Here is a 27,913-nt window from a genome sequence, read left to right as displayed (position 1 = left end):
AACAGTTTGAAATGCTGATACAGTTTATTACATTTTGAGATGCTATAGATAAAAGCAACTTAATTCATTTTACTTAACAAAAAGTTCTGTTACAGCAAGTGTTGATTGGTAGATTGCATACAAGCCCTGGATTAAAGAAAATTTAACAAGAAACGTAGCACTCGATGTTTGATGTAGACAGCACTTGATTCCAGAGTCATGTCTGGTACACAACATCTACAAATACACAAAGACGCATCCTGATCCATTTTTTTCTTCAATTGTCCACACGGTGGTGCTCTCACCAAAAGAATAAATAAGGAGTCCCACCTCAGTGGGTGTGGTAGCTCTGCTACAACCACAACTACTTTAAGCTTCCCCCAATTTTAAGTCCCTGAAAACAATGACAAACATATGGCACAAATCTCATTCTGTCAACAATTAGCACATTACATATTTCAATACCCCCTGCATGTTTGTTTTTGGCAATACAAACATCTCATACGTCCTCTGAAGAGGGAGGGAGTCATTTTGGAAGGCGTTCTATAATTTCAACATTTATTACAACTTGGATACATAAAAAAAAAACAAACAAAGAGTAAACTCAAAAGCTTTGACGTACTCTACATTTTCCTCATCCTTATTATTCAATATGAACAGAAAATAATGGATCCCGGAGTATTAAGAAAATGCTAAAACAGATCCCTTTGAGCAATAATTTGTATTTCAGCTGATGCTGTGTCTGATCTCCCTCCATCCAGATGGTTTCTATTGTGGGAATGTTTTTTCTGCAGGCAGGAAGTGTTGTCTGCCTTTGAGCTGGACACAAAGAGAGGAGGACTGGAAGTGACGGCAGGGGGATGGAAATTTAGGGAACAATCTGAGGAAAGACCAACATAATATTGTAGAAAAATAAAATATAAAGTTCCCTTTCTAAACAAACAAGACGTGGGAGACAAAGATATAGGGACTGAGGGGAGAATTGGGTGTTTTCCACATTGGGGAACATGATTTGGTTGCACAAGTGTTAAAAAAAAAAAAAAAAGAAGAGATATTTACATTTAAATAAAACAGGAGCAAATATTCAATCGCACGTCCGTGCCATAAGCACAAGCATTATTTCAGGTTTGACACCCACAAGCAATGCACATGCATTTCATTTTGGTACTGGTTCTTCTATGGGCCAGTTTTGGTTTGTAAATGACCAGCCGATATGAAACAGTGGTATATGAGCTAAGATATTTTGTTCATTCACAAAGAGAAGATTATTGGCTTTTTGAGGCTTTAGCCCTTTTTGACAATAAAGAGGGAGCCAGATAGTTTGATACTGAGCTGAAATGCAAGTACACAGTTGTACTTTCAGTAAGCATGCACATAGAAACAGTGAGTCATACACAAGAACATCATCCATCCACAGTTTTAAGGGTGATGGGGTTAAAAAAGTGCCCCGGCACAAGCAGAAGACAGCCGAATAAATGTCCATGGATCATCACAAAGCTCCACCTCCTCTGCACTGGAACAAGGTGGTAAAACAGGTCAAAGCCAAAACTACCAGCATCTTGATAAAGGCTTATTTTTTGTGTTGTTTGAATACAGCAACAGAAGCGTATCCCTCCGGGGTGGTACGCTGTGTGGCACATGGACAGGGCCCGTTGAGCCTCGTTGCACGACATGACGGAGAACAGAACTGCAGCACGGGTGTACAAAGCAGCTGCCATGTTGGAATCTAAGACACTGTAGCAGCCAGGCACGTCCCATGAAAGAGTCATGAGGAATTTTGAGATTGCACGGTTATATCCAGCGGAGGCCTTGAGCCCTTGTGATGGCATGGTCCACAGACGGGACGATCAGCACATGATGACCACAGAGGATGAGGGGCCGGTTCCCCGATTTCGGGGGGGGGTTAATGTCACAAGTCTGTGATATTGGCTTGTCTTGATGTCCAGTCAGTTAAAAGAAATAATAATACATTTTCAAATTAAAAAAAAAAAGGAAAAGAAGAGTGGTCTAGCACCCACCGACCCACTTCCTTAACTCAGGGCGAACTTTGGAGGGTATTAAAAAAAATCCCATTGCCAACTCATTAGATTGTCCCAATGCTTTTGGTCAACAGAGTGCAAATGGTTTAAAACAAAAAGATAAATTAAAAAAAGAAGACGGAGGAGGACTGACAGCATGTCTGGACATGGTGGAGAGCCTGAGTCACCGTTTGTAATAGGCACCTGGAAAAGATGGAAGAGACACAGAGATCCATCAGCAGCTTGATACATCACACTACAATCTAAGTTGGATGCTAGTAGTAGTGTTTTTGGAATTGCACTTTTCAGACATCAGTTTATTTCATTTTTTAAATCTGGGCCGTATTCATAAAGCTTCCTGGTACAAAGTGTTGCTCCTCATGGCAGAATTCTATGAAAACTCTTATAATCATGATGTTTTCAGAATTTCCCTTAAAATTAAAACTACATCGTAGCGAAAACAAAAGTTATTCACAAAGCGTCTTAGCCCTTAAAAGAGATCCAGAGGGAAAAAAAACAAACAAAACAGGAGTAAGGAGGAGGACTAAGAGTTTCTTAAATAGAGGAGAAAATAGGGGAAACACAAAGAAGAAGGATAAATATTATACAATTGCTGAATGACAATGATTTAATTTAATGCCAAAGATTAGATGGTGCAGGGATCATGTTTGTGGTCAACCTCATCAAAGATGAGCTCCCGCCTCCCAACGCTGTGACGATAAAACACCAAAAATGAGTGATCACAACTCTAAGATCTCTGGCTACTGAAAAAAAAATGCTGAAGCGCAGCAGTGTGATCAGACAAAAAGTGCTTTCACAGTTTCATAATGTGACACAGTTCATTTTATTTTCAGAGTGTTTGTGAATACCGTCCTTTGAAGATATTTCTGCTGTTTGGTTTCTTCACATAACTCTTCTACTAATGTAAAACAAGCTCTGCTTCTGCTTCAGTGACATATGTCACTCCTCATGGCACCCTGGTGGCCTAAAGGTTAAGGCGCAGATCTGCAATAACATCTCCTGTTTATTTCCCATCTCTCCCTTTGTCCTCATTTCCTGTCATCTCTCAACTGCCAACTCACTAAGAAAACGGAAAGAAAGCCCCATAAAGCCATAACCTCCTGTATGCCACTGGCCTCGCAAAACATCTACTCGACACTGAGTGTTAGAAACAGCAAATGTTGAGTTGCTGTGGTTCCTAAACGCTTCCACTTTGCAATAAAACCATTTACAGTTGATTATATCTACGGGGGAAGAAATTTCACAAACTGACTTGTGACAATGGCAAATTCAGTGAGCTCTTAAGAACAACCTGTTTTTTCACAAATGTTTGTAGAGGCAGACTGCATGGCTAGGTGCTTGTTTTTATACACCTGTGGCAACGGTACTGAAGGAAACTGGATTAAATGGTTAAAGAGCTGTGGCCCAATACTTTTGTCCATGTAGTGTATGTAAGATTGCAAATGTGGGACTTTCGCTTGTAATTAAGTATTTCTATACTGCTGTATTCCTACTTTTTAAGTAGAAGATCTGAGAACTTCTTTCATTACTGGTCCTTAGCCTTTCTTTAGGTGGCTTTCTGAACAAAGAACTACGTTTTGGCCCACAGCCATGTTGCATGCCTTCAAGTTGACATCACTGAAACCTGTCTGTATATGCTACTGGGAGAAGCTGCAACAGCAGAGGGCGCTCGTAGCCTTGTAGAGAGAGGGTGTGCCAGACATGTCATTCACGGGGCTGAAGTCGGTCTGTCTGGTAAGGCATTTCTGCCAGTCTGACTGCGAGGTAAATTCCACACCGCTGCAAACGTTGGCTAAACAGAGGCCAATGCGGAAGTTAGCTCCGCCCTGGTTCCCTTGTCGAAAAGCCTAAAGGGATTTTTCCATTGGATTTTAGATCACTGCAATTAAGCTCTGTGGTGAACAAATGTTTACGATACTTACACATTTTGTTCAGCATGACAATCTTCAGAAATGAACACCACTTTAAGGATTTTTGAAGCCTAAATGCAATAGCCAGAAGTAAACCGCTATTGTTAAGCTATCAACAAACTGCACTATGGTTGTGTCGCCACCACTACGAGGCTGTAGAGCCGTGTTCGTGGCGATGGGGTGTTATTACGTTCTGCAGTTGAAATTTTATATCGTTGAACAAAAACATTAAAGTCTCTTAAGCTTGTGTTAACCACAGACCTTATTTTAGACTTCTTTTCATAAACTCATTCAAAAAATCCATTGACTTTGAGACGAGGGACCCAGATTTGCTGAAATGCTAATACATTTCCAGGTTTTAGGACTAAAAACTGACACTGCTGCAAATGTGCACGTGGATTTCCTGCTTTGTAAGCGCTAGATTTGTGGTAACTGATGAAAATGGATGCATTGCAATTCAGGCTACAAGGTCCATCCTTATGTCGTTTGATAGTACTTCATGCTATATTAAGTAAATACATCCACTCTTTTGCATGGGCATCATACCTTTGTAAGCAGCCTCAGGTCTGGTGGGAGCGCGAGGGGGAGCAGGGTGGTCCATATAGCCATAGCCAGCGTTCACATTCTCATAGTTTGGTGCATGAGGCTGAGGAGGCCTGAGACACAGAAAAACAACAGAGACAGAAAACTAAATTCCTGCTTCTTGACTGACTGGAAATACTTGGTCATATTAAGTAATGGGTCTTGTACCTGGTGGGCTTGTGGTTCTTCTGCCTCTGGTATTCATACTCATCTCGTGTTCGCGGCCGAACTACTTCCTCCGAATTTGGCTGGAAAGCAACAAAAATTATGGTTTTAGTGCCACAGTGGAAATACATTTTTATATAAAATAAAGTCAGAGACTGCAAAAATATTCTAGCCCAAAGCAAATATTTTTAAATGGAGTCTGGTTAGGGAAAATTACCCTGTAGTCTCCCTCTTGCCGCCTTCTTTCCATTGCCATCCTCTCCATGGCCAACCTCTCCCTGTCCCTCTCTCGCTCCTTCTCTTTCTCCCGCTCTCTTTCATGCTCCCGCTCTCGATTCCTCCTGTACTCCTTCTTCTCTTGTTCCATTATCTGTCGGGCGATTTCCTGCCAGAACGAGACATCAGACACATCAGCTGTTAAACAGAACCACAGAAAAACCTCCACACTGGATTCAATGTGAAACGTCAATTTAGTTTCATGGCACTACTTATTTGTACTGTACATGAGATTTGTATTCTAAAGAAAAAAACAAAACAAAAGGAACATGTTGCCATATTTAAAAGGGCATTTTATAAATATAATGTCACTTGTACAAGAGATTATTTCTTCTTATGCATTCCTGCGCTAGTCATGGTTTAGACATGGCTTTATTTACTCAGGGTTATATGACAATAAAGCCAATTTAAGTGGCAGGAAAAGAAAGAATATAATAAGCAAAACAAAAGTTTCCAGACTTCATGCCCACTCACCTCATCCTGCGCCACTTGGGCTGCGCGCACATGCATCTTGCTGGCCTGAAACCACAGAACAATCAAAAAGTCGCATTTTCCCCAGAGTGGAGCACATTGTTCCAATGTTATATAACATAGGAAACGACTGAGATTGAGGCTTTTCAGTATGTTTTTTTCAGGCTTCTAGTCATTTACAGCACAGACTGTCAGAATATATCACTATATCACTTCATTATACTAATTGCAAGCCCCTTACTCATCACTGTATCCTGTGTGCTCGGGTTGGGTGGCTCTTTACAACTGCATAGACTTTTTCATTGCATTCTCTAATTACAAAACTGTTCTTGGCCTAGTTCCTGCATATTTATGTCTTTATTAAGCAAAAAACTGAAAATGGCTATGGTCTCCATTCACACTACTTGTTCTTACTGTCTGTACCTGAGGTACGTAAGGAGTCTGGCAGAAGAGCCTTTACATATGCAGCTCCATATACTGTATGTGAAATCTTCTGCAGAAGGACTTACAGCTGCACTCATTGGTTCCTCTTGGCCAAAGGACTTTTGTATGTAATTTTCTACATGCCAATGTCAGGGATTATCTTAGCTGGTCTTTCAATTTTTTCTTGTTTTTATGTTTCACTTAAAGCATATATGAACAACTTTGTAGTCCCTCCTTTTGGTTACTTATTTTGTGTTCTTGTTGTGTTTTATATCGTTTGTGTTGGAGTTGTATATTTTGATTTTGTATTATTTGCTTAATGTTGTCAGTTTGTAAACTTTTAATGCTGCCCATTTTGGCCAGGACACTCTTAAAAGAGATATTTATAATCTTGAAAGGTTTTTTTTTTTAAATGGTAAAATAAAAAAAGAAAATTCCAGAGCTTCGTTCATCCAGTATTTGCTCCAGATATTGAAGCTGCTGCATCAGTGTAGATGCAATGTTTATTTAAAGATATACTAAGAGCCAATGTACATACTCACACAGAAGTTATTCCTCTCAAACATCATTTATGATCCACTAAAAATTTGTAGAGGTGTGTTTATCTGCAGACTCTGACCCTTGTATAGTCTCCTTCCTATTTTCTGTGCTCTGGACGTTTATGAGTGTGTACCCCCACAGCGCTCAGGTGAGACTCTGGCTTTTTAAAAAGGTAGCAACCAGGTGCCAGAGTATAGTACAGTACTACATATAGTATGTAGAGAAACAGTGCTGGAAAAATGCAAATACAGCAAGGCAAAATGGCAATCAAGAGTGAATGTGGGGTTGGCTTTTACTTTCACTTTAGCTGGAGAGCGTGTTTACACACATAACTGACAACCCTGCATCGTATACCTTTAAGCACGCCAAATGAGAAGTAGACTTTGCAAATCATTTGAGTGATATGAAACCAAAACCTTATGTTTTTCCTTTTTGGAATTTTTCTCATGTGTTCATGCCCAAGAAACTTATTCCATAAAAGCTGAATAACCTCCACCAGACCAAGTCCAAAAGTATAAAGAACTGATATTGTAAGATTTGCACTGAGTCTATTATTTTGATATCAGACTTATTACTAGCCTTCTATCAGACTCTGATATCAGATTTATTAACAGCTCAATATCTAACCTTTTACATCTGACCTGACTTCCCATTCAAGCGTTATCCAGAAGCTGAGTGTTGCTCTTTGTAGCCTTCAGTAAAACCAAGTTAAAGAGTTTGAGGTTGGTATTGGTTTACATGCACAAACAGCGAACAGCGGATTATAGCAGCTTAGTGCAGAAAAAATAGTTAGAAAATGAGTATCTTGAGTGTCTTTGCTTTTTAGATTAATTGGATCTCACCTTGATTTCCTCCTCTTGCAGTTTCCTGGCCACCTCCATGTCCTTCAGCTCCTGCTCACGGATGTCAAGCTTTGTCAACCCCTTAGTGGCCTCAGTCACTCCGAACTCAGTTTCTGCTACCACCGTGCCACTCCCTCGGTGTACAATACGCCCTGCGGATGTTGGCACAATATATTACAAATAAATAATGTCTGCAATTAAGGATTGTTTTCATTAGCGGATAATCTGCAAAGTGTTCAAGACACCTGAAAATCGTGATCAGGATCTATTGTTTTGCGTGATTTTTGGAGGGTAATTTTTTGGGATGTCCCGATCAAGTATTCTTGTCCCTGATCACGAGTCATTTGATACTGAGTACTGCAAACAGTCCTGATTCCATACTTGTATTTACCTGAATAATATAGCTGCACAATTCAAACTTTAAAGTTATTAAAATCAATCCACTGTACATGCTTGACAGTTTAATAGTTCTGCAATGCAATACAAGAAAAAATGTCTGCATTCAAACAGCTCCGTAAGGATTTTTATTTTATTTTTACAAAATAACAAAGTAAACAAACTAAAAATACTTTTGTATGGCTCTCATCATAATTCTACTTAGTGCAGCATTGGATTTTAAACAAAATAATAAACTAAAACTAAAATGAGTCTTTAGAAATTGCTATGAGATCCACTTAGCGTAGCATTATAATAAAAGTACAGAACACTAAAAAATAGTAATATAATCACAATTCGGCTTAAGAGTAGTGTCATAGCTGAACTTTAACATTCCTAGTTACAACAAATAAAAATTGGTAACAATTGTGCTTATTACAGCATTATGGTAAAACTAGTTCACAAAAAATCAACAAAAAAATCAGTTCCACTTAAGGTGGTTTAGCAGCTTAAGTTGAACATGAAAAAAAATCAGTTTCTAGTTACAGTGTTTCAATAAAATCTGAATATCTGCCACAAATTGTGTTCTCCGCTTACCACACCTGGAGAGGCGCATGCTTAAAATAACTGATCCTGACCTTTTAAAAAATGGTTTGATCAGGCCCGATACCGATCTTTCCACTACGATCGGGACATCACTAGCAATTTTTCTTCATCAATGACAAAGTGATTAGAATGATCAAAATAATTTTCTGACCAATCAAGTTATTATTTCTGCACTAATATAGATACATCCATAGTTGGATTAAAGCTATAAGGCATCTATAAGGGCTTCAGTGCTTCTCTGGTGTTTATCGCTGTATGTTGTTAAATGCCTTGAACAGCTCTGGGATAACAAAACCAGCTCGCCAGCCCTGAAACCCTTTGTGAATGCCAAATTTTAGCTCATCAAAATCCATGAAGCTATTCTACTCACACAGCACACATTTCAGTCTCAGCAGAGTAATCTTTTCTTGCTCAATACAAAAACCCAGCAGAAAATACAAGAACGAGCAAACCCCACAGCACAACAGCAACAATTCCAGTAATTTCAAACCATCAAAATCTGAATCACTTAACTCATCAGAAATTAATGTGGAATTGTCATCGTCCTCATGAGAAGAGAAGAAATTAGTGTTGTGATTAGTGACTGTAATGCCAAATCAACCCACCACCTGAGATTGCCAAAGCAAAAAAGCAACAGCAGCACACCACTCAAACACCCCCGCAGAGCCCAGAGGGGGGCTCAGGGCGGTACCTGGATCTTCTCTGGGCTGAGAATGACTGCGTTCCCTGCCAGGACCCCAGCCCTGCTCTTCCAGCTCGTCAAACACTTCCTCTGGGCCGGAGTGGACACGCTGCCGGCCCCCGGCCCTCCTCTCCCTCTCACCATCATCCCCCTCCTCCTCCCAAGAAGCTCTGCCCTCCCTCGGCCAGTCCCTGCTGTGTCCCAGCTCCTCTTCAAGTTCTCTCTCTCTGCTTCTGGTTCTCACTCGTTGTCTGTCTTTGTCTTTCTGTCTCTGTCTGTCTCTCTCTCTCTGTCGGTCCCCACTCAGTCCTCTCTCTCTGGATCTTTCCCTGTCCCTTCCTCCTGCTCTCGCCCCCCTGAGATCCTGCTCTCTGTCTCTCTTCTGCTCTTTTCCCATATACCTCTCCCATTCCACGTCTCTACCCCTGTCTCGCTCATGTTGCCTGTCCAATCTTCTGTCCAAGGCCTTGTCTCTCTCTATTTGGCTCTGTTGAGGAGGTGGCCTGGCTGGTCTCTCCTTCCTCCTCACCACTCTCTCTGTGTCCTCCCACCTGTGGTCCCTGGCTCTTCCAGTCTCTGTGGGCTCATGATGTGGGTACTTGTCCCCATGCTTGGCTCTAGAGGGCAGCAGGTGCTCTGGGTACGGATCTGCGTGCCTGCTTCGCCCTCCTTCTGCCACTAGGTAGTGCTCAGGGTATCTGGAGCGGCTGTGGGGCGCTGCTGGGTCCTGTTTTGGGTACCTGCTCCTTTTGGGCTCTGTGGAGCTGTAATCTGGGGAGTAATCTCGATGGGAGCTCACTGGAGCATACGCATCATGTCGACCCGGGGAATTTGACTTGTGACGAGAACGTTTGTCCAAGTCAAGGGGTCTTCTTGCGGCTGAACAGGGCAGAGAAGAAGCAGCGAGGGTGGGAGGAGGGCAGCGTGGGGAGAATGATGATGATGGTTGATGAGAACATGGAAACGTGGAAGAAAAACAACACAGACAGGATTGGAATAATACAAGCTAGGATGGTTAGTAAGCACTGAGTTAGACACAGCACCTGTGAGGACAGTGATGGTCAAAAGAAAAAGTAAATGCTACAGATGTAAGTGTAGGAGTGTTGGAATTAGCTGCACCCAAAATCTCCAGAGATATGGCCACTACCCTGGCCTTATTTAAACAGTGGCAACAAGTGTTTAATATAAAAATATTAATAAGAGAGTAGTCCTGAAGAATGGTAAAAAGCCCCAAACACTTCAGAGTTTTGATCTGACATATTGAACAAACGTGTGTTTAATGGGGATGGGGACCAAAACCTGGTATGAAATGGGCACCGGTGCCGAATTATTTAAGACTTGACGACTGATCTGTGTTGGAGAAATGAAGAAAATATTTTTCTAATGTGTTTAGGTTACATAAATGTTACCTTTAACAGTTTTCATCTCACCCAATTTGTTTCTAATTTGCAACAAGATTAAAACATTCGTCTATGATGCATTTTCCCTCTGTAATCCAGAGGAGAGCCCTCTGTGTCGAAGGCTGCAGCCTGCTGTGTGTGCGAGGGGCAGGGCGGGGTCAGCTCTGCTACTTTGTCTAACACACACAGGAGCCCCGCTCTCAGTGAGACAAACACCGAAATCTGGTTATACTTCTCAAGAGTTGATGCAAACACTGCTCATTGCCACAAGTGCAACAACAAAAGGGCGTAAAAGTGCATCACATACAGGCGGAGAAATGCATGGTGTACAACTGCCTAGCTCGTAGTTCATATCCCATTACCCCGCCCACCTCAGGTATGTTAGAGTCTATAAAAGTGATTTGCTCAAAACTATGGTATTGCTGAATGATCTGATGATATATTATACTTACATACATAAAAACAAAAAATCCTAAAAAGAACCAATCAGTGTACCATTAAAGTACCAGATCGATAAACAGTATTGGTGAGAGTTGTAGTACCATTAAAATCTTAATGATACTCATTCCTACTGCAGTAACACTCCTTAATACTGTATCATATTTGGATACAGTTGAAAATGAATGTGTGGCACACATCATGGTAACAAAGCAAATGCCGTTTTATAACAAGAGCATAACTGATTTTAAAGGGGTAAACCTGAACAAATTGTTCATCACTTAAAAACCTCCCATTGTGCACGGACTTGTCTTGTGACTGACAAAGGTTTGAATTGAAACAAACGAGCTGAACAGCACAGTGAGGAAGCACACAGCAGAGGCCAATACTCAGTCAGCTCAATGGAATTCAAGTTATCTAACTGGCTGCTTGACGTCTTATCTAATTTGTTGATGTTCAAACTTTTGAAAAAGGAGGCAGGTACAAAGACAGCCTGGCTGCTACCTCCGCAGAAGGACTGGGCTAGCTTAAAGCTACAGTTGGTAACTTTTATAAAAAAAAAAAAACAACCCTTTTTCACATTTGTTGAAACTGTCACTATATTCACACAGTACTAAATGAGAAAATGAGCAATTTCTGAAAAAAAAATGCTCTTCTGCCTACTCCATTGCCTTGTAGCATTTCTAATGGTCAAAGTGCACGTGAACGGAAACAACTCATCCGAACCCTCGAGTCTCTAACGCAGCGGACTATCATGTCAGTCATGACTCGTGAACTACAGTCAAACTGTAACACTAGGCAGTGCTGATCAAATATAAATCAAGACTTTGTTACTACATTGCACATTTCACACCAAAAATTTTCAGAAAACAAAATCAGAAACATATTTTTGTGTACTGTTTAGCTGTAAAATGAGAAAATGTTTGACCTGGCTGCCATGTTGAATACAGTTAAATGGGAGTACTAAGCACCGCCCACCAGTTGGACCAACTTTCCTATTTTACATCTTAAAAGTACACTAAAAAATGTTTCCGAAAACATTTAAGACAAGAATTAGGCAATGCAGTAACAGAATCCTGATTCAGATTTGATCAGTGCTGCCTAGTTTGACAGTTTGACCACAGTTGACGTGCAGTTATTGACATTATTGGAAGCCGCTTTGACTCCTTTGCTATGACTGGTAGTTGCTGAACGTGCCGTGGTCTGATTCTAGCAAATGCAATAAGAGGCAGTGGGATGAGGAGTAAATAAATATGACACAAAGCTATTTTCATAAATGTTACCAACCCTATCATTAAGTGTTTGCCATTTTGTGCTTTCACTTTTAGATACGCTTTCTCACTTCCTCACAATTTTCTCTTGGTCATGTATTTGTCAAGCAGAGACAGAGTCTGCCCCCACGCTGTTTTTTGTGCAACTGTAATCCACTGGATTAAGTCAAACACAGCTAGCAGCCCCTCATTTCCTGAGAGGAGCAGCCAATCACATGGCCAGAAAAAAAGCAACACGATTTCACAGTTGTGTGAATGTATGAGAGGAGGATTTTTAAAAAAAAAAAAAAAAAGAAAAGAAAAAGAGACTGAGTCTCAAAGCTTAACACTCTCTGAACAGTGACAATCCTGTAACCAGCATGAATGTATCTGGTTACTCACTGTGACGTCTGGGCCGCAAGTGTTAGATACAGGGTAAACAAAGGAGCTCAATCTTTGTTCTACTCTGAGTACATTTGCACTGCCAGAGATGTATTCACACACACACTGAGCAGGGACATTATAGGTGAATGATTATGCAACTTGCAAGGCAATACTACAAACATAGTGATCTTGGCAAAGTGCACAGAAAAAATATTCTAGTATAAATAGAGCAGGGCAGAGTTGCACAGTCAGCAAGGACATACTGAGGCGTCATCCCAACCACCTGCTGTGTGTGACATCTTTAGGAAGCACAGCTGGTGATCTATACAGACACAACAGGACAGGCAGCCTGACAGCTGAGGACATTAACGCAGTCATGTTTGTCAACAAAGAGTACACACAGACACTGTACCGTCTAAACTGCGCCTCTGTAGCTGTAACTCTCTGTTGACAACACTGCCCCTCCTTTTGTCCTGTTTTGCATCCCATGTTTAACTAATACACATATCCTGAAAGCCTAAGGAGTGGAAAAACTTTAAACTCCCTTTGAAAGCAGAAAATAATAACCAGGGTTTCCCACACATTCATTTATTTGTGGAATCATCCGCTGGTTATTAGGAGCCCTAATAGAATATATATATATATATATATATATATATATATATATATATATATATATATATATATATATATATATATACAGTGGGATATTTAAAGCGTTTTTGGGGCAGAGACAGAACATCAGGCACTTAACCGTTCATTCTGTTGGGTTTTAAAGTGTACGGTCATTTACAAACTGCTTCTCTGATCCATCTACGTGATCAGCTGTGGATGGATCAACACAATTATCCACCCAGCGAGTGACCAACTGCTGATAAGGGGACAAAAAAGACTCATGCTGCGTTCACGGATCCGCAGTTACCTTTGAATTTAGAGAGAGGTGATACAATAGAATGCAGTCCGATAGCTGAAATCTGATTAAAGTACTTTTGATCATTACTTCTTTTTTTTTTTTTTACCTGGCAACAGAAGAAAACAAGGCGGAGAAAGTACAACTGATTAGTTTTTGTAGTATAAATAAAGTTTTTTCCCCATTCATTACCCATCTAGGAAAGATATGAATGCAGTTGTGTGTTCCAAAACTTCCATTACATTCAAACATGCACAAGGGATGAGGCAGGAAAACTGTATCTGACAGATTAAAGTCAGCAGGCTGACAAAGCTGCAGAGAAAAAGCTGAGCTTTTATGAGTCAGAGGGGGACATTATAACTGTGTGAAATATGCTTTCCTCCTTCATGCAGAGTCACACCTTTGGTTTAAGAACTATAACTGCATTCAGACCCAGCAACACTGTCAGACTGCTGCTATATTTCTGCAGCAAAAATTCTCATGCTGACAAACTGGTAGCACTTTTCTGGAAAAAAAACCCTCATTGAACCTACAATCCTCGACATGGAGATGACGCAGGATCAAGCCCAATCTCGAGGTGAATTGCCTGCACAGGTTAAACAAGACAGAGTAACACTATTTACAAAGAGGCCAGAGAAGAGAGGAAGATTATAAATGAGATGCTGTTTCTCTTTCTGCAGAATATGAACAGACCTCCAGTAGGATGAATCACGCAATCGAGTGACGTGTGCGTAAAGAGACTTGAGACAGATTCCAATATGTGTCACTGGGACAGATATGTTATAGAAGCACTACAAACACAGATTTGTGGGTATGTGAATTCAGATGGCAGATCTAAAGGCTTTTCTCAATTACCCATTTACTGGATATTCGTTTAATATCTGAGGTAAAATCTGCTACCAGAGCACATTCTAGCTGTATCTTTAAAGTGGAGCACTGTTAAACCCATTTCACAGCTGTGTTTTCTCTTGAATGGGAGCAAAATGACGAATTATTTCTCTGTAGGAACATGTAAGCCTTCCTTAAAGGTTAATTATGTGCTTATAAATGCATTCCAAAACCATTGCCTCCAGTCAGCCACACTCTCCAACACTGCAGCATCAAAAGCACACCCTCACACATCCTCAGCGGAAAGAAAATCCCAGTCCACGGAAAGAGGAGCTGCATCTTCTCATGTTTTCACAGACAGGAGATTCGCACACACAGCCACACATGAACATGAGCCACTTGTGCTCTCCCTACCTCCGTGATCCTCAAAGTACTCCTCCTCAAAGTTTGCTTCCAGCTGCTTCTGTCTCCTCTTTTCCTCTTTCATCTCCTTCTCCTGCAGCTTACGAGCTATGGCCTACAAACAAACGAGGCCACAGTAAACACATCATCCCACCGGAATATTGAAGAAAAAAAAGGGTCTGTTTTGGCCAATCTGTAACAAATATGTCACTTTGTTTTGAGGTTTCTCTTTGAGCGAGTTTTCCTTCAAACATATCAGATTACAGTGGTGAGATGCATCATTCTCTGATGTTTGTGCCATACTGGGGCCAATTTGTGTTATTTCACAGAACCAGGGAGAAGAGAGACCCATCACTTCCTCAATTTAAAGCAAGAAATAATCAGTGACATCAGAGATATTTTGGCAGATTTACTAAAATTTTAATAAAAGGGGAAAAAAAGTGAACTGAAGCTCTTTGTCTAATCTCATTGGACACACACACACACACACACACACACACACACACACACACACACACACACACACACACACACACACACCTACCTCTGAAACAGTCTCATTTATCAACAATGCAAAAACATTTACAACAACCTAAAACTGTCTCATACAAACATACTTAAATATCTGCTCTTATGTAGGCCATAAAGATAATAAAAAAAATACAGGTCAGGTAACTATAGACGTCATTCCATAACAACAATGAAGAGGCACAAAGAAAGTGATGATTCAAATGAAATGACCCACCCAGTACCGAGCAGCGATACCTGGAGTCAGTGAAGGTTGCATGTACCTTACATTGTGCTTGACTGGGCAGAAATGTCAGTATGGGTGCGTGTTTCTTACCGCATCCTTCTCTTCCTGCTGTCGTTGTTGCTCTGCCTGTCGGACCAGTTGATCCTGAATCTCCTGGGCGATCTCAATGTCTTGACGCTCTCTGAGGTTCCCAAAGGTTCATGAGTACATGGGGAGGGATTTGGAGAACATTAAAACATATAGACAAATGGTACTAGCTTCAGGATCATGACAGTTAAGAACTAAAAATGTTTAATTAGTAATGTTTGTAAATTATATGGATTGGGAAAATATTGTTGCCAAGATGTTGTTACCATTTCAGGGTTCCTAAAGCTTCAGGAAAGTTTTTTAAGACTTTTAAAGATTTTTTTTATGACATTCAGAATTAAAACCAATTTTAAAATAACCAAAACTGGAGAAAAATAAGCCTGAACCAACAGAAATTCTTAGTAAGGGACAATTTTGCCCACGTGTTTAATTCAATATAAAACAGGATATTTTTATATTCAAGTTAAAATGTTTGGTGATTTAAATCTTTCAAGAATAAAAAATGAAAATAACATGAAATAATGTCACCGTTAAAGTATCCATTCCTTGAAAAAAGCGTGGTCATTTTTCGATTGATTGGATGTTGTAAATGTATATGTGTGTTGTCGGTTCTTCTATCCTGATATGCTTGACATAGAATTAAGTTAATTATTTAAAAAACAGATATTACGAATTATTTGGAATTTATAATGAAATGTCAGAAAAAAATGGTTCATAATATCCTACTTAGCATACCTGAGCATTTTAAGACTTTTGAAAGCCTAATTTAAGACTTTTTAATACCAACTGAGGTCTTATTTATAGATTAATGAATCGAATGCCTTTTAAGATTTTTAAGGGACCGTATGAACCGTACATGAGCCAGGGTTCAGATACTACTTATACACCTGCATAAACATATCATGTAATGTATAAATGCTTTAAATACACAACTTTATTCCTTTATCTTTCTCATACAAATTTATTTAGTTCTTCAGTGTCTCCCTTTTCGAGCATGTCTTGCTGATGCTTTAGTTTAGTTCCCCTAATCCTCAATACTATTATCTCACACCACTAGGTACTTAACATTACATATCCTCATTTCCCACCAAAATTAGCACGTATATGCAAATTTTTAGCCAGGGTTCAACACGTTCTTTCATCACACGCTCAGTCAGGTCAGAAGTGGGTTGGAAATGTTAGTGGGTTTTTTATCTAGTGGGCAAAGGCTATGGGGTACATGTTAGCCTGACTTGCTGTGAGTATAAAGTTAACTCTGGCCCTCACAGTCAGGACAGTATTAATAGAGCAAACTGAGACTTTCAAAGAAAACGAAAACACTAAATAAGTGCAAAACCTCAATTAATCATGAAAACATAAATTCTGTGTTATTATATATGAAAAAACACACAGTGATCTAAGAAGTGCACGACAGTTGAATTAATCATGTAACACCAGAGAAACACAGAGCAGCGGGGAAGTTATCTAACATGTTTTAAGAAGTAGCGTGTTTGCTGCAGGCAGGAACCCGTTGCGATGTTGATCATAACAGCTCACTTTGACTCACTCACATCTTTAAACGTCGTGATTTTGAAAATAACACCATCTGCCTGGAGGGCTGCTAGGCAAATATCATTTCTCGGTTTGTGTGTGTAGATGTTCATGAGTGTAATGCTTTACTTAAAAAGAAGAGTAACAGCATAATTAGCCAGCGCTGCACCTGTATTTGACCCGAGCTTCCAACAGCTCAGGAGGACTTAAGCTGACAAAAGTTAACAGACAGAAGCACCTTAATAAGTCTTTATCAGTACATACTAAGAAACAAGTGATGCTGCATTTCTCTGTGTGTGTGTGTGTATTTATTTGAACGTCTGAGAGTGGGTGTACATGAGGTGGCACTGAAAGTGTGGGGTGGATGGCAGTGTGCAACATGGCAGGCAGCATTGGCCGGCCTGCATTGATGGTGGAGCATCTGGTCTCTCCCTGGGGGTGCAATCCAACCACTACATGTCTGCAGAGCTTTGGACGTGCAGCCGGAGCTGACCCAAACCCCACAGAAAATATAATGATATATCAGGGCTACGGAGATACCACAGAGAGACCACAAAAACTGTGAACTATCTGCTGAGGCTGCTTGTGTTTCTCCTCTGTGTTTATGAAGACAACACATCAAGCTGTTGTCAGGCTCGATACACTTCTTTTTCATTAAAGCTAGACACGTTTATGTTGTGTGATCTTTTGTGAGCACAAACTCTTTGTCACAAAGTGAGATTAGAAATGTTCAGTAAAATACATCTTATATGTGTTCTCTAAATATATGAATCCGTCTTTTCAGTAACCAGAGAAATGCTTATCTTTGACCCGGCTAGCAAAGCCAAACCTTCGCATCTTTGTTCTCCGGTAGTAACTGAATGAAAGAGCATAAGCAAGCTGGTACTGAATGCAAGACATGACTGACTCATTTACAACAATAAAAGGGTTGACTCTACACTGAACAACAAATCAGTTTAGAGTTGTCTTTGGCAGGGACGATGGATCACTTCATTGAAGAAGCATAAATCTGTCTAGGTAGGGTTTGGGAGTATTTAAACAAGATTAAATTAATCTGAAACAGATGCTGTCAGCGACGCAACTGTACATAGCTATTGCAGAAGTAAGCTGGCAACCTAATGAAGACTTTGAGCACCATTTAAGCTCAGAAATTAAACTGATACAAAGTCTGCTCTTAGAAGGATGGTTATAGCTACACCTAAATGATTAAATAAATGTATACTTTTTAAATAAAGTAAACGCTAACTGTCAAGTAATTTATCATATTAAATGAGTGTTTGTGGTTTTATCATCAATTTCTCCCACTGAGATTGTACTTTGATAAAGACATATACTGATCAGATACAATATTAAAACCCCCAACAGACGGGGAGTAGCAATCTTTGCGTCCTGTGTGTGAGTTGGGGTGTTGGCACGATCTACAGCTGCTTGATCGGATTGGGATCTGGTGAATTTGAAGGCCAGGTGGACACCTTGAGCTCTTCTAGCGTTCCTCATCAGTGTGGCATGGCGCACTCTCCCGCTGGGGGTAGGCCACTGGAGAGAGCTGTTGCCATGAGTTGATATACTTGGTCTGCATATAAATGTGTGTGTGTGTGTGTGTGACACCTACATTTCACCATGCTTGTTCTGGTTCTGGACCTTGGCCCTCTGATCCTCCTCCTCCTGCAGCTTCTTTGCCACCTGCAGGTCCTTCTGCACCAGACGGCTCTTATTGACGTTGGACGCCAAGTGGCTCTCAACTGTTAGACATAAACACATAAGCACTGCTCTTAAAACACATGTACACACAAACCAGGAGTAGCTCAGCAGGCTTGGCCGGCTTGGAGTGACGAAGAATTAGATGAGCGACACAGCAGAGCACTGGGGAGTTTATTTACAGATCCACACATTCTTGATGTTTTCTTCTCTGAGGAGCGGTAGTGTTGTGATGGTCAGAAGAGAACAAGATAAACATTGTGGACACAGACGCTTCAGTCTCTGGTAATAAACAGAGAGCGCTCTTAGTCAGTGAGAAATGAATGTTCGCAGCTGAGGTGCCGTTCCAAGGTTGTGTGATGGCACGCTTTGGGCCATAACAGATGATAAATCCTGCTTGCTGACGCACACCGAGCACTTGGTGAGCATGGAGAGCATCACTCACTAGCTCAGCTCTGTTTCACCTGCCTATCGATCTGTTCCCAGCTTTCATGTGAAAAGGACCAAATTACGTTTGGCAATTTACCCGTGAGAGGCTCCATAAAGTTTCTGCTTTCTGAGCGGTGGGATTGAAAGAGGAAACTGTGAGTCACAGCTGCGGCGACCTGATAAAAAGTCAAGGGGGTTGACATTGATTTTTTGGGGGGATGACGCCAATCAATTGTTTGAGTTTATGACATCTCACGAAAAGATATTTGAGTGGAAAAACTGGTGTCACAACTCAAGATAGGGCTATCATTTATCTGCTGACACATTTTTCTACAGGAAAATTGATTCATCTTTCAAGGCAGCAAAAACTAAAAAGTGACTAGACATTGTGACGTTAGTTCATTCAACAAACTCAACCCTGAAGAGGTCTCGCATCATTTAAAGAAAGGGGACTTGAGGTGAGAACGCTGGACTATCTGAACCACAGACATATCCGTGAGGAGCTGCACACTGAAATAGAGAAAACTAATTCCAGAGACAAACACAGCAAATGCTGATACAGCCATAAAGAAATGTTTTCCATGTGACATTTGGATGCTTCATGCTCTGCACTCTGAATGGAGGTAAAAGCCAGCTTTAACTGCACATTATCTTAAAGTGATTGTGCTAAAAAGCCTCTTTTGGGATGGCCATCTGTTGATGTGATCCAGGAAAAAAGGGACATTCAGGGATATTTAGAAAACTGTCAGGCCATGTCAGCCAGCATTTGTCTCAGTGACCTCCAGGGTCAACGGTGAAACAAAGATTTTTCCAGCTCAAAGCAGATCAGTTAGTGTGGCAATAAAGTGAGCAAAGGGAGATGGGCCTTGGTCATGGATCACAAAGGCTCTGAAAGGGTTAATGACAACACATCGACAGGCAGTCAGAGCTCAATTAATCGCAGCTAAAACAGAGCCTAATCTGTACTTAGGGTGAGGCTGGCTGACATCTGGCCTTCTATCTTGCAGAACTTGATGAGTAATTTTAGTTTTTAGGGTGACGTATTTATGGAAACTGAAAAAAACCCAATATTGTCTAGTGCAGATAAGCAGAAGCATTCATGTTTCTACTGTCTACTCTCAAGTCATCCATTCATTAAAATCAAATGCTGAACAAAGAAATCTAAATAATTTCCTGCACAACCTAAAAGCAGTAGCCTCTTTCTTATGGTTCCTGGTAGGTGAAGAATATAAGGAGTTGTGGTGGCTATTAACTATCTTCAGATATTCATTTATGTGTGATTAAATGAAGGCCATGTTATATCACGGTCAGAAAATGTCCTGTCTCCAGCAGGAGATGACCTACAGTGAGAGGCAAGCAATTCCTGAGACTATTTCAACAAGAAACCCAAAAGCAAAATAAGCTTTTGATAAGAGAGAGAAACAAGTTGTAATGTTATTATCATCATGAGATTTCAGCAGTTTATCTTAATGTAACTTACTGAGAAAAAAAATCAGCAGCAGCATGGGAACAAACCCTCTCTAAAGTCTCTAAAGTGCCTTTTATATCATGTGAAAGAGATGCCGGCTAATTACACGCATATGAGCTCACATAAAAGCACCAGCTAATCTAATGAGGCATGCAGGCACAAGCACTTGCACAACATGTACACACAAACACAAGCACGCGTGCACACACACACACACACACACACACACACACACACACACACACACACACACAGTAAGAGACAATAGCATCTCACAGTGTGCTCCCTATAAAACCCCTTGCTAAGCTGACTGTGCCTTTAGCTTCAGATCCAGCTTCTCTGTGCTCTAGCTGCATCACACACATCAGTTTGATCCAAACAAATCACATGCACCAGTCCACTGTAGTCTGCCACAGCCCTGCCCTGATACAGTATTGCTGTGGCATCCTGCACCATTCACACAGTTAACTGTGTGGCTGAAGCAGGCTTTATGTGGGCTTAAACAGGTTGCAGCCACTGACGCTGCAGTTTGTTAGACTTGACAAACTTTCCAGAAGGGAAAAAAAGGAGCATCGTGGACTGCATTCATTTTCTTCTGTCACGCTCTAAAAACCATCTTTCATAGTTTGTTCTTTCACAAAGTAAGCATGAAGTGCCCTACAGGAGGAATACAGCTGGGCTGCTTGACTAAAACAGTTCACAGTGACATAACGGTCTGATGAAGAAAACACTACAACAATAGATGACTTAAGTGTTTAAACAGACCGTCCAGAAAAGGGAAAAGACCTACAGTGTCTGTATGAACACACCAGTTTTTTTCATCTCGATAAAGCATCCAAGCTTTCTCTGACTAAAGTTGATCACAAATCACTGATCAGAAATGTTCAAAGTAGAAAAGCAGGAGGGCAGACATCCCCTGTTTGAGCTAAATAGGAGTTTTCCCGTCTCTCCCGGGAGTCAATCGAATCTATGAGCTTTGGTTTTATTTGCTCTGGCAGATGTGTCTAGTTCCCCCCTCATCTGCTGTGCAAATCACAACCATTCATCCAATATGAGACATTTAAGATGATGGCGATAAAGAGGAGCCTGGTTGAGGTATTTTTGAGAGCAACAGAGACAACGGCAGGCAGCTGATATGGAACTTTCTGTTCAAGCTGCTATCACATCAGTATTGACCAAACTAGGTGACACTTTCTCTAACAAAAGAAAAATCAACTTAAAGCTTTTATTGACTACAAGGATTTTTGCTATACTTCTTTCTTTTTTGGCTTTTTGCCTTTATATTATAAGACAGCTTAAGCATGAAAGGGGGAGAGAGAGGGGATGACATGCAGCAAAGGCTCACAGGTTGGAGTTGAACCCGCGGCCGCTGCGGCAAGGACAAAGCCTTTGTAAATGGGTCTACCAGGTGACCTACCAGGCACTCCATTTTTGTCGAACTTCTGACCAGATTTGGCCAAAGTTATATATACCAACTTATAATAAACCAACTTGCAGTTTGTTTACATATTTCCTTTATTTGGGTGTTTTTTTATTTCCCGTTGTATCAAGTCAGGCGTTCATGTACTGTGATTGGCTGGAACCACTGTGCTCTAGACTGAGCAGACCTGATGAGATAGAACTGATTAATGTAATTCAAGCTTGCCCAAAATCATATGTGAACATTACTGTCCATGCAGGCAGTTATTTTTCAACTGGGGAACACTACCATGGTTTTTACCCTGTAGGGTGACATTGTTGTTTGTTTTGTCAGCTGAAAATGACATGGTTGCTGCTGCTGGCTGACAGATTTCATTCCACTGAAACAGTTTTCCCAGCTATTGTCATTGCAACAGGGCACTTAAATGAAACAGTCCCAGTGCTCCGTAACATGTTAATAACCCCTTGATAACGCCTCTTGGAAATCGAGAATTAACAGAGGTTCCAGACTAATTCACATTTGCAATATGGTCTGGGAGGAAAAGAAAAATCATTTGCTGATTTGTAGTTTCTTACTTTCTTGCTCCTGGAGGTTGTAGGCCAGGCAGTGGTCCTCCAGCACAGCAAAGTCTCGGCACACTGAAGAAAAAAAAGAAAGAAATTAAAAAAGTGATGCTAAGAACACCAAAGTTTAAAATTAGTTTCAACTGTGTGCCTGTGGTTTTTCAGACTCTAAGCTATGCAGCTAGTACAAGTCAAACTTGAGGCAGTTGAGATGTTAGATCTTTATCTGACAATAAGAGCTGTAGGTGTTCAACATCTGGCTGATCTGCCTGCACGTTTACAAAGAAAAAACACCTAAAATTTGAACCAAAATCAAGAACAGGAAATCTCAGTTTAGGTGAGGTTTAATTTGTGAGTATCTTTTATGTACAGTTGCTCTTGTTGTCAGTTTACAATGTAATGTAATGTAATCGAGGCAAAATCAAACAATCTGTGTCACACTTAATGCCCCAAGGATATATGACAGGTTGAATATGAAATAAGACATTTAAAAACTGTACGTTTGTATTTTTCACAGAGAAGAAACGGGACCAAACATTTTCTCAGTCTGATAAAAAGTGTGGACATCTGGCAAGTGGTGTGTGGTTTGGTTATTTTCTGTCTGCAAAGACAAAGTGAAACTATGAATGAGGAACAATCATTCGCCCTTTGACCGCAGTAGGCCAAACAAAGGCTGATGTTGTGGAAATGAGGTCTACTTATTAAACTTCCCCCTAACAAAAAATAATTTGTGTTTATCAGTAAGACACAGACAGAGAAAAATATCTAATTATAGGTTTTCAAAATCAAGTAATGAATCCAAATGCTGATGTAGTTACAATACATTAATCAGCCACAAAGAATGAGTTATCTTATCGAAGCTCCGACCTAATTTATTAGTCAGCATGAGGTCTTTTAGCCTGTGAGACATTTTTCTGCTCAGTTTCCATTTTACGCCATCTTTACTAGAAAATCTAAAATCTACAGCCGACTTTCCATTTATGGTTTTAATATTAGAGATACTGCCAAAATGCTGCGAACACTCATTCTGGAAACAACTGTGCTTACGGTTGTAGGAGGGGAGAATTTCTCCTTAAAAACTGATACCATCACCACATATCCCAATCAACTGTTCTGAAATGAGGCAGCCTCTCTTTCTTTGAATACTCGAGATCCACCAGCAGTCTTCAACTGTTGACACTTTCCTACGTAGGAGACAAGAGAAGCTAAGGGGACATGTAAGACCTTTCTTACAACCTCAGCTAATTATGGAAGCATAGGGCGTATGTACCTTAAAGCATGTAACTCTACAGTTCAGTCAACATGGATTTAACTCCCCTCTGTTAAGCACATCTTAAAATACTGCAGTAAGAAAGTTTTCTCCAGCTGCAAAACCTGAGTAAACATTATCACATCAAATATAAGGACAAAATTAAGCCATAATTTCATCCTGCAAGCAGCCATGCAACACTTTACTATTGGCTGCCGTTCTGTTCAGTGAAGACCCAACTCCACAAATATTTAATTTCCTTTCTTTTACCTACTCTTGATATACGATGACAATGATTTATGCCATTTCGTATCAGTCCTTTCTATGACACTAATCTTGTATTTACTCCTTTGAGCTTTCCTTACAGAGAACAGCCACACTCAACAACCTCACACTGCCAGGCCCACAGCTCATCGTCTGCTCTCAAACATTACCTCATCCACATAAAAAATGAATAACCACCAACAGTCGGTGACTATGTGTTGGCGTGCATTATTGACAAGCACAAAAACGCCCGGGATTCAAACAAAACACTGATGAGTGGTCCAGATTGTCTGGTTTAATATGTTGGGCGGCAACTGTGTGGATGGTTGGGTTTTCAGCAGATGCTGTGAAGAGGAGGGCGAGACCTCCACAAAACCCCCCACTCACTGCCTCCGACCAGTATGGGATTTGATTAACACAGAGCATTTTTCAACCATATGCCTAATCTTCTTAGCCAAGAAACTGAGATTGATTCTGGCTGTTGAAGCTCTATACACTAGTTGTTTGTAACAATTTGGGGTTTGTGGGCAAGTTCCTTAAAAGCCTGTAGAAGTTAACATTTAGGCAAAATGCTAAATTTAACTGAGTCTAGTTTTCACAACAGCTGCTCTGATTTAAGCTCTCGCACCATCATTTGATCCCTTTGTGCTGGAAACAGAAAATCAGCCACAATACACAAATGACCACAAGAGTCGAGTCTTTGTGCTTTATGTGCAGAGGGAAAATGCAAATTACACGCTCAGTGAGGTACACTACAGCGGGACAGCTAGACAGCTCACAATATTTACTATTTTTATAACACATGAGGAATGAAATTGAAAATTGTCCAACAGCTTTCTCAGTCTTTCCCCCTGCAGACCAGCAAAGCGGTGGGGATGCATGTTCCTTCTCTCTGACCAGAATAACAAGCATCCTGCTGAGCAGCTGCTTCACACTAACAGGACAGGTCCTCCCTTCCAGCGCAGCATCCCATCCAAAACCTGCCTCGGTGTGGAAAAACCCACTCTCCACCTGCTTCTCAACTTTACATCAGAAACAGCAGGTAAAGTTTTGAGTGTGTATAAAAGGCATGAGGAAGGGGGCTGGTTCTTTCTTACTGCTCACAAAGTCTTTCAGGATAATGTTTCAAAGCAGTTAGAGACTTTACAGCCAAAAGCAAAGTGTAATCGGATATGTCAGATAAGAAATTTGAAAAGAAGAGGTCCCTTTCCATGCTGCTTTCATCAAAGCATCTTGTCCTCCACATACCTTACTACAGGCAAACACCTGCATGTGTCAGCACTACGGCTACAAGTCACCTGACTATACTTTCCAAAACAACTCCAATCCTATACTTTCCGCTCTACTTCCAAGTCACAGTACGAGACAGGAATGCATCACTAAATCAGTTTTGCATGCACTTATTCCTGTGTTGCCTCCAAAAAACAATTATGGTCAGAGATCCTTCTTTCACACCCAGTTTAACCCTTTGAGACCTGGAAAGACATCAGTTTTCTCATGCTGCCTTCAGATGCCTTTCACATGCACTTAGACTTTTGAAATCTGAGCAAATTGGTCTCTTTCTTTTGAAAATGTGGCTAAAAAGGCAAAAAGCAATTCGGTGACTAACAAGTTACAATAAAATAGGGAAAAGAAATGACCTTAAAATTAGTTTTTAAAAAGAGAGAGCGTGAGCGAAAAAATATTGAAAGATAATAATAAAATAGAGAAAAATGTCCATAAAATTACATTTATTTATAATTATAATTATCATTATTTATTGTGCTAAATTCCTGCTTATTTTCTTACAACATACATATATTTCATATATATCAAGCTCATATAGTATCTACACTAGACTTCCTATGTTTTTATGTCTCATTTTGTGTTTTTATTTTTGTTTGTGATGCTGAGGACCAGCTTGTAGCTGAGTTAAGGCAGTTTTATTGTAACACATCTAATGTTACAGTTAACCCTTAAAACCTTGAGCAAATTGGCTTAATTTCTTTAGGAAAATCATAAGAAGAAGGTTATAAGCAACAAAACCCCAAAAATGAGCAAGAAATTGGCAAAAAGTATGAGAAAATTAACTTTAAGTCAGAAAAATAAATGAATTTTAAAAAACAAATTTAAAAGGAAATGACATGGAAAAAGTGCTTGAAATTATAATTACTCTGGAACTTAATTTTAAATGCCACTATGATAAGCTATAAATATAGTTTTCCCTGGCTTTTTCTTTTTTCCCCGGACATTTTCTCCTAGCTTTTGGTTTTTTTTAGATAAATTTCTTGAAACACTTTTTACCAGGTTGCTTGTTGCCTTTCCCCCCATGATTTTGAAAGAAATCACACTAAACTGCTAAGGTTTCAAAGGTTGAAATACTTGTGTTGCGTCTGAAAGTACAGTGATGTAGCTCCAGGTTTAAAAATCTCTGAGACATTCCCTGTACAAATGAAAATAAATGAAATGACACGTTTCCCACTCTGTATTTCCACACACTGGTGTCGTGTCAGATTGTGTAAATCCACCAGTGTGTCCCCTTAGCTGTGCCCACAAACCATTTCACCAACAATCAAACAGAGGAAAATATGAAGTGAGATACAATGTCCAAACAAGCTAAATGCATGTTTCACCTCCCTGCCTTGACTGGAAACAGACACTGACTGGTAGAAAATCTGTACCCAGTTACTGAGAGGTCTTATCAGTGCTTGCTACCTGACTCCAGCATTAACTCTTTCGACCTAGCATCAACTAGCAGGCTGTGCTAACAACCATCACGCCAAACAGAAACACCTGTGTTAGCATTAGCCAAGCGTCACCTAACTAGCTACGTGTGATGCTAACAGCTAACAGCAGCAGTGTGTCGTGGTCGTTACCCTCTTTCACTCCAGGTAGTTTATTCTTGTCGATGCTAACGTTACATTCAGCCATGTTGTCACCGATAATAAGTCAAAAGACACCGTTGACGTTGAATTACACTTCCGCGTATCACCGAAGGTTAACCGCAGGCTGATTGATCGCCTTTACTCATAAACCCGATTGATGGTTCAGGTGCTGGACGGCGCTCCTGATTAGTTTCGGTGGCCACCCTCTCCCGGTGCGTCGCTGCCGGACGTTAATTGCCTTGCAGCTACACTGCTGAAGCTGGCGTGTCAGGGTTTTCTACGAGCGTCCCTCCCTCCCTGAACCTCCATACAACCTGCACAACACGCCACCGCGGCTCAACGCACGACTTCCGCTCACCCATGTCAAAATAAAAGACTTCGATTTTTCAGGATCAGACTGTGCTGATGTCCTCGTCCCTTTTCTTGTTCTATAATTTGTCGAAACACACTGTAAGTTTTGTGTTTCTTCATTGTTTTATCATTTGTTGATGGGCTGATTTAAGATTTTTTTAATTGAATATTAACAGACTAAATCACACAAAAACACATGACTTTAGTTTATTTAAAAACTATAGTGGTTAAATGACAAATCAAAAAAATCAAGACTTATTGTGTATTTAGTATTTACAGCATTTATTTGTTTATTTTTTACAGATCATTACCAGCTGCCGTGAACGATGCTTTTTAACTTGCGATTTAATTTTGAAGACTGAATTATCATACTTCCGGTAAAATTATAGTTGCTGCTGCTTAACTTGATGCAACTCCCTCCCCAAGGTCCAGTGACTATAGACATCTGCAGCTGCAAGAAGTCTTCAGCACGAAGCAAAAAGGAGCACACCTCCCTGAGCTTAATCAATGCTCCAAATGAATAATGATGCTTCGACGCGCTGCACGCGGCTAAAATCAAATATTGACCACACACGTCGTGTTTGTTTGAATGAAGAGGACACACGTGTGCACATAGACGTGACGGTGTGTAGCAAGCAGTCTATGTGCTCCTCGTGTTCACTCTCTCTTATCTGCACAAACAAATACAGTAGGCTAGTGCACTAGAATAAACATAATCTCTTAAAGGGCTCTGT

The 27,913-nt window shown here is 40.4% G+C and overlaps 1 protein-coding gene across 2 annotated transcripts; it reads right to left on the bottom strand.

The window, feature by feature from the left end:
- ccdc50a (coiled-coil domain containing 50a) lies at nt 1-27,155 on the bottom strand. 2 transcript variants are annotated; one of them, XM_042516515.2, is made up of 12 exons: nt 26,820-27,155; nt 22,464-22,526; nt 18,486-18,615; nt 15,347-15,437; nt 14,515-14,617; nt 8,900-9,769; nt 7,228-7,379; nt 5,426-5,470; nt 4,893-5,060; nt 4,679-4,758; nt 4,475-4,584; nt 1-2,201 (listed from the first exon to the last, which is right to left on the bottom strand). In XM_042516515.2, exons 1-12 carry the CDS (start codon nt 26,872-26,874, stop codon nt 2,182-2,184), a joined length of 1,887 nt encoding a protein of 628 aa, XP_042372449.2. In that variant the 5' UTR covers nt 26,875-27,155; the 3' UTR covers nt 1-2,181. The 2 variants fall into 2 exon arrangements, with proteins under 2 accessions (XP_042372449.2, XP_042372455.1); XM_042516521.2 differs by lacking the exon at nt 8,900-9,769 and having other exon boundaries at nt 26,820-27,151.
- Between the last annotated feature and the right edge of the window lie 758 nt (nt 27,156-27,913).

The sequence above is a fragment of the Plectropomus leopardus genome, chromosome 5, assembly GCF_026936395.1.
Source record: "Plectropomus leopardus strain MGB_pleo_1.0 chromosome 5, ASM2693639v1, whole genome shotgun sequence".
Lineage (NCBI taxonomy): Eukaryota > Metazoa > Chordata > Actinopteri > Perciformes > Serranidae > Plectropomus > Plectropomus leopardus.
Note: the sequence above shows the minus strand (reverse complement) of the source record. Positions and strands in the feature narration are given on the sequence as shown.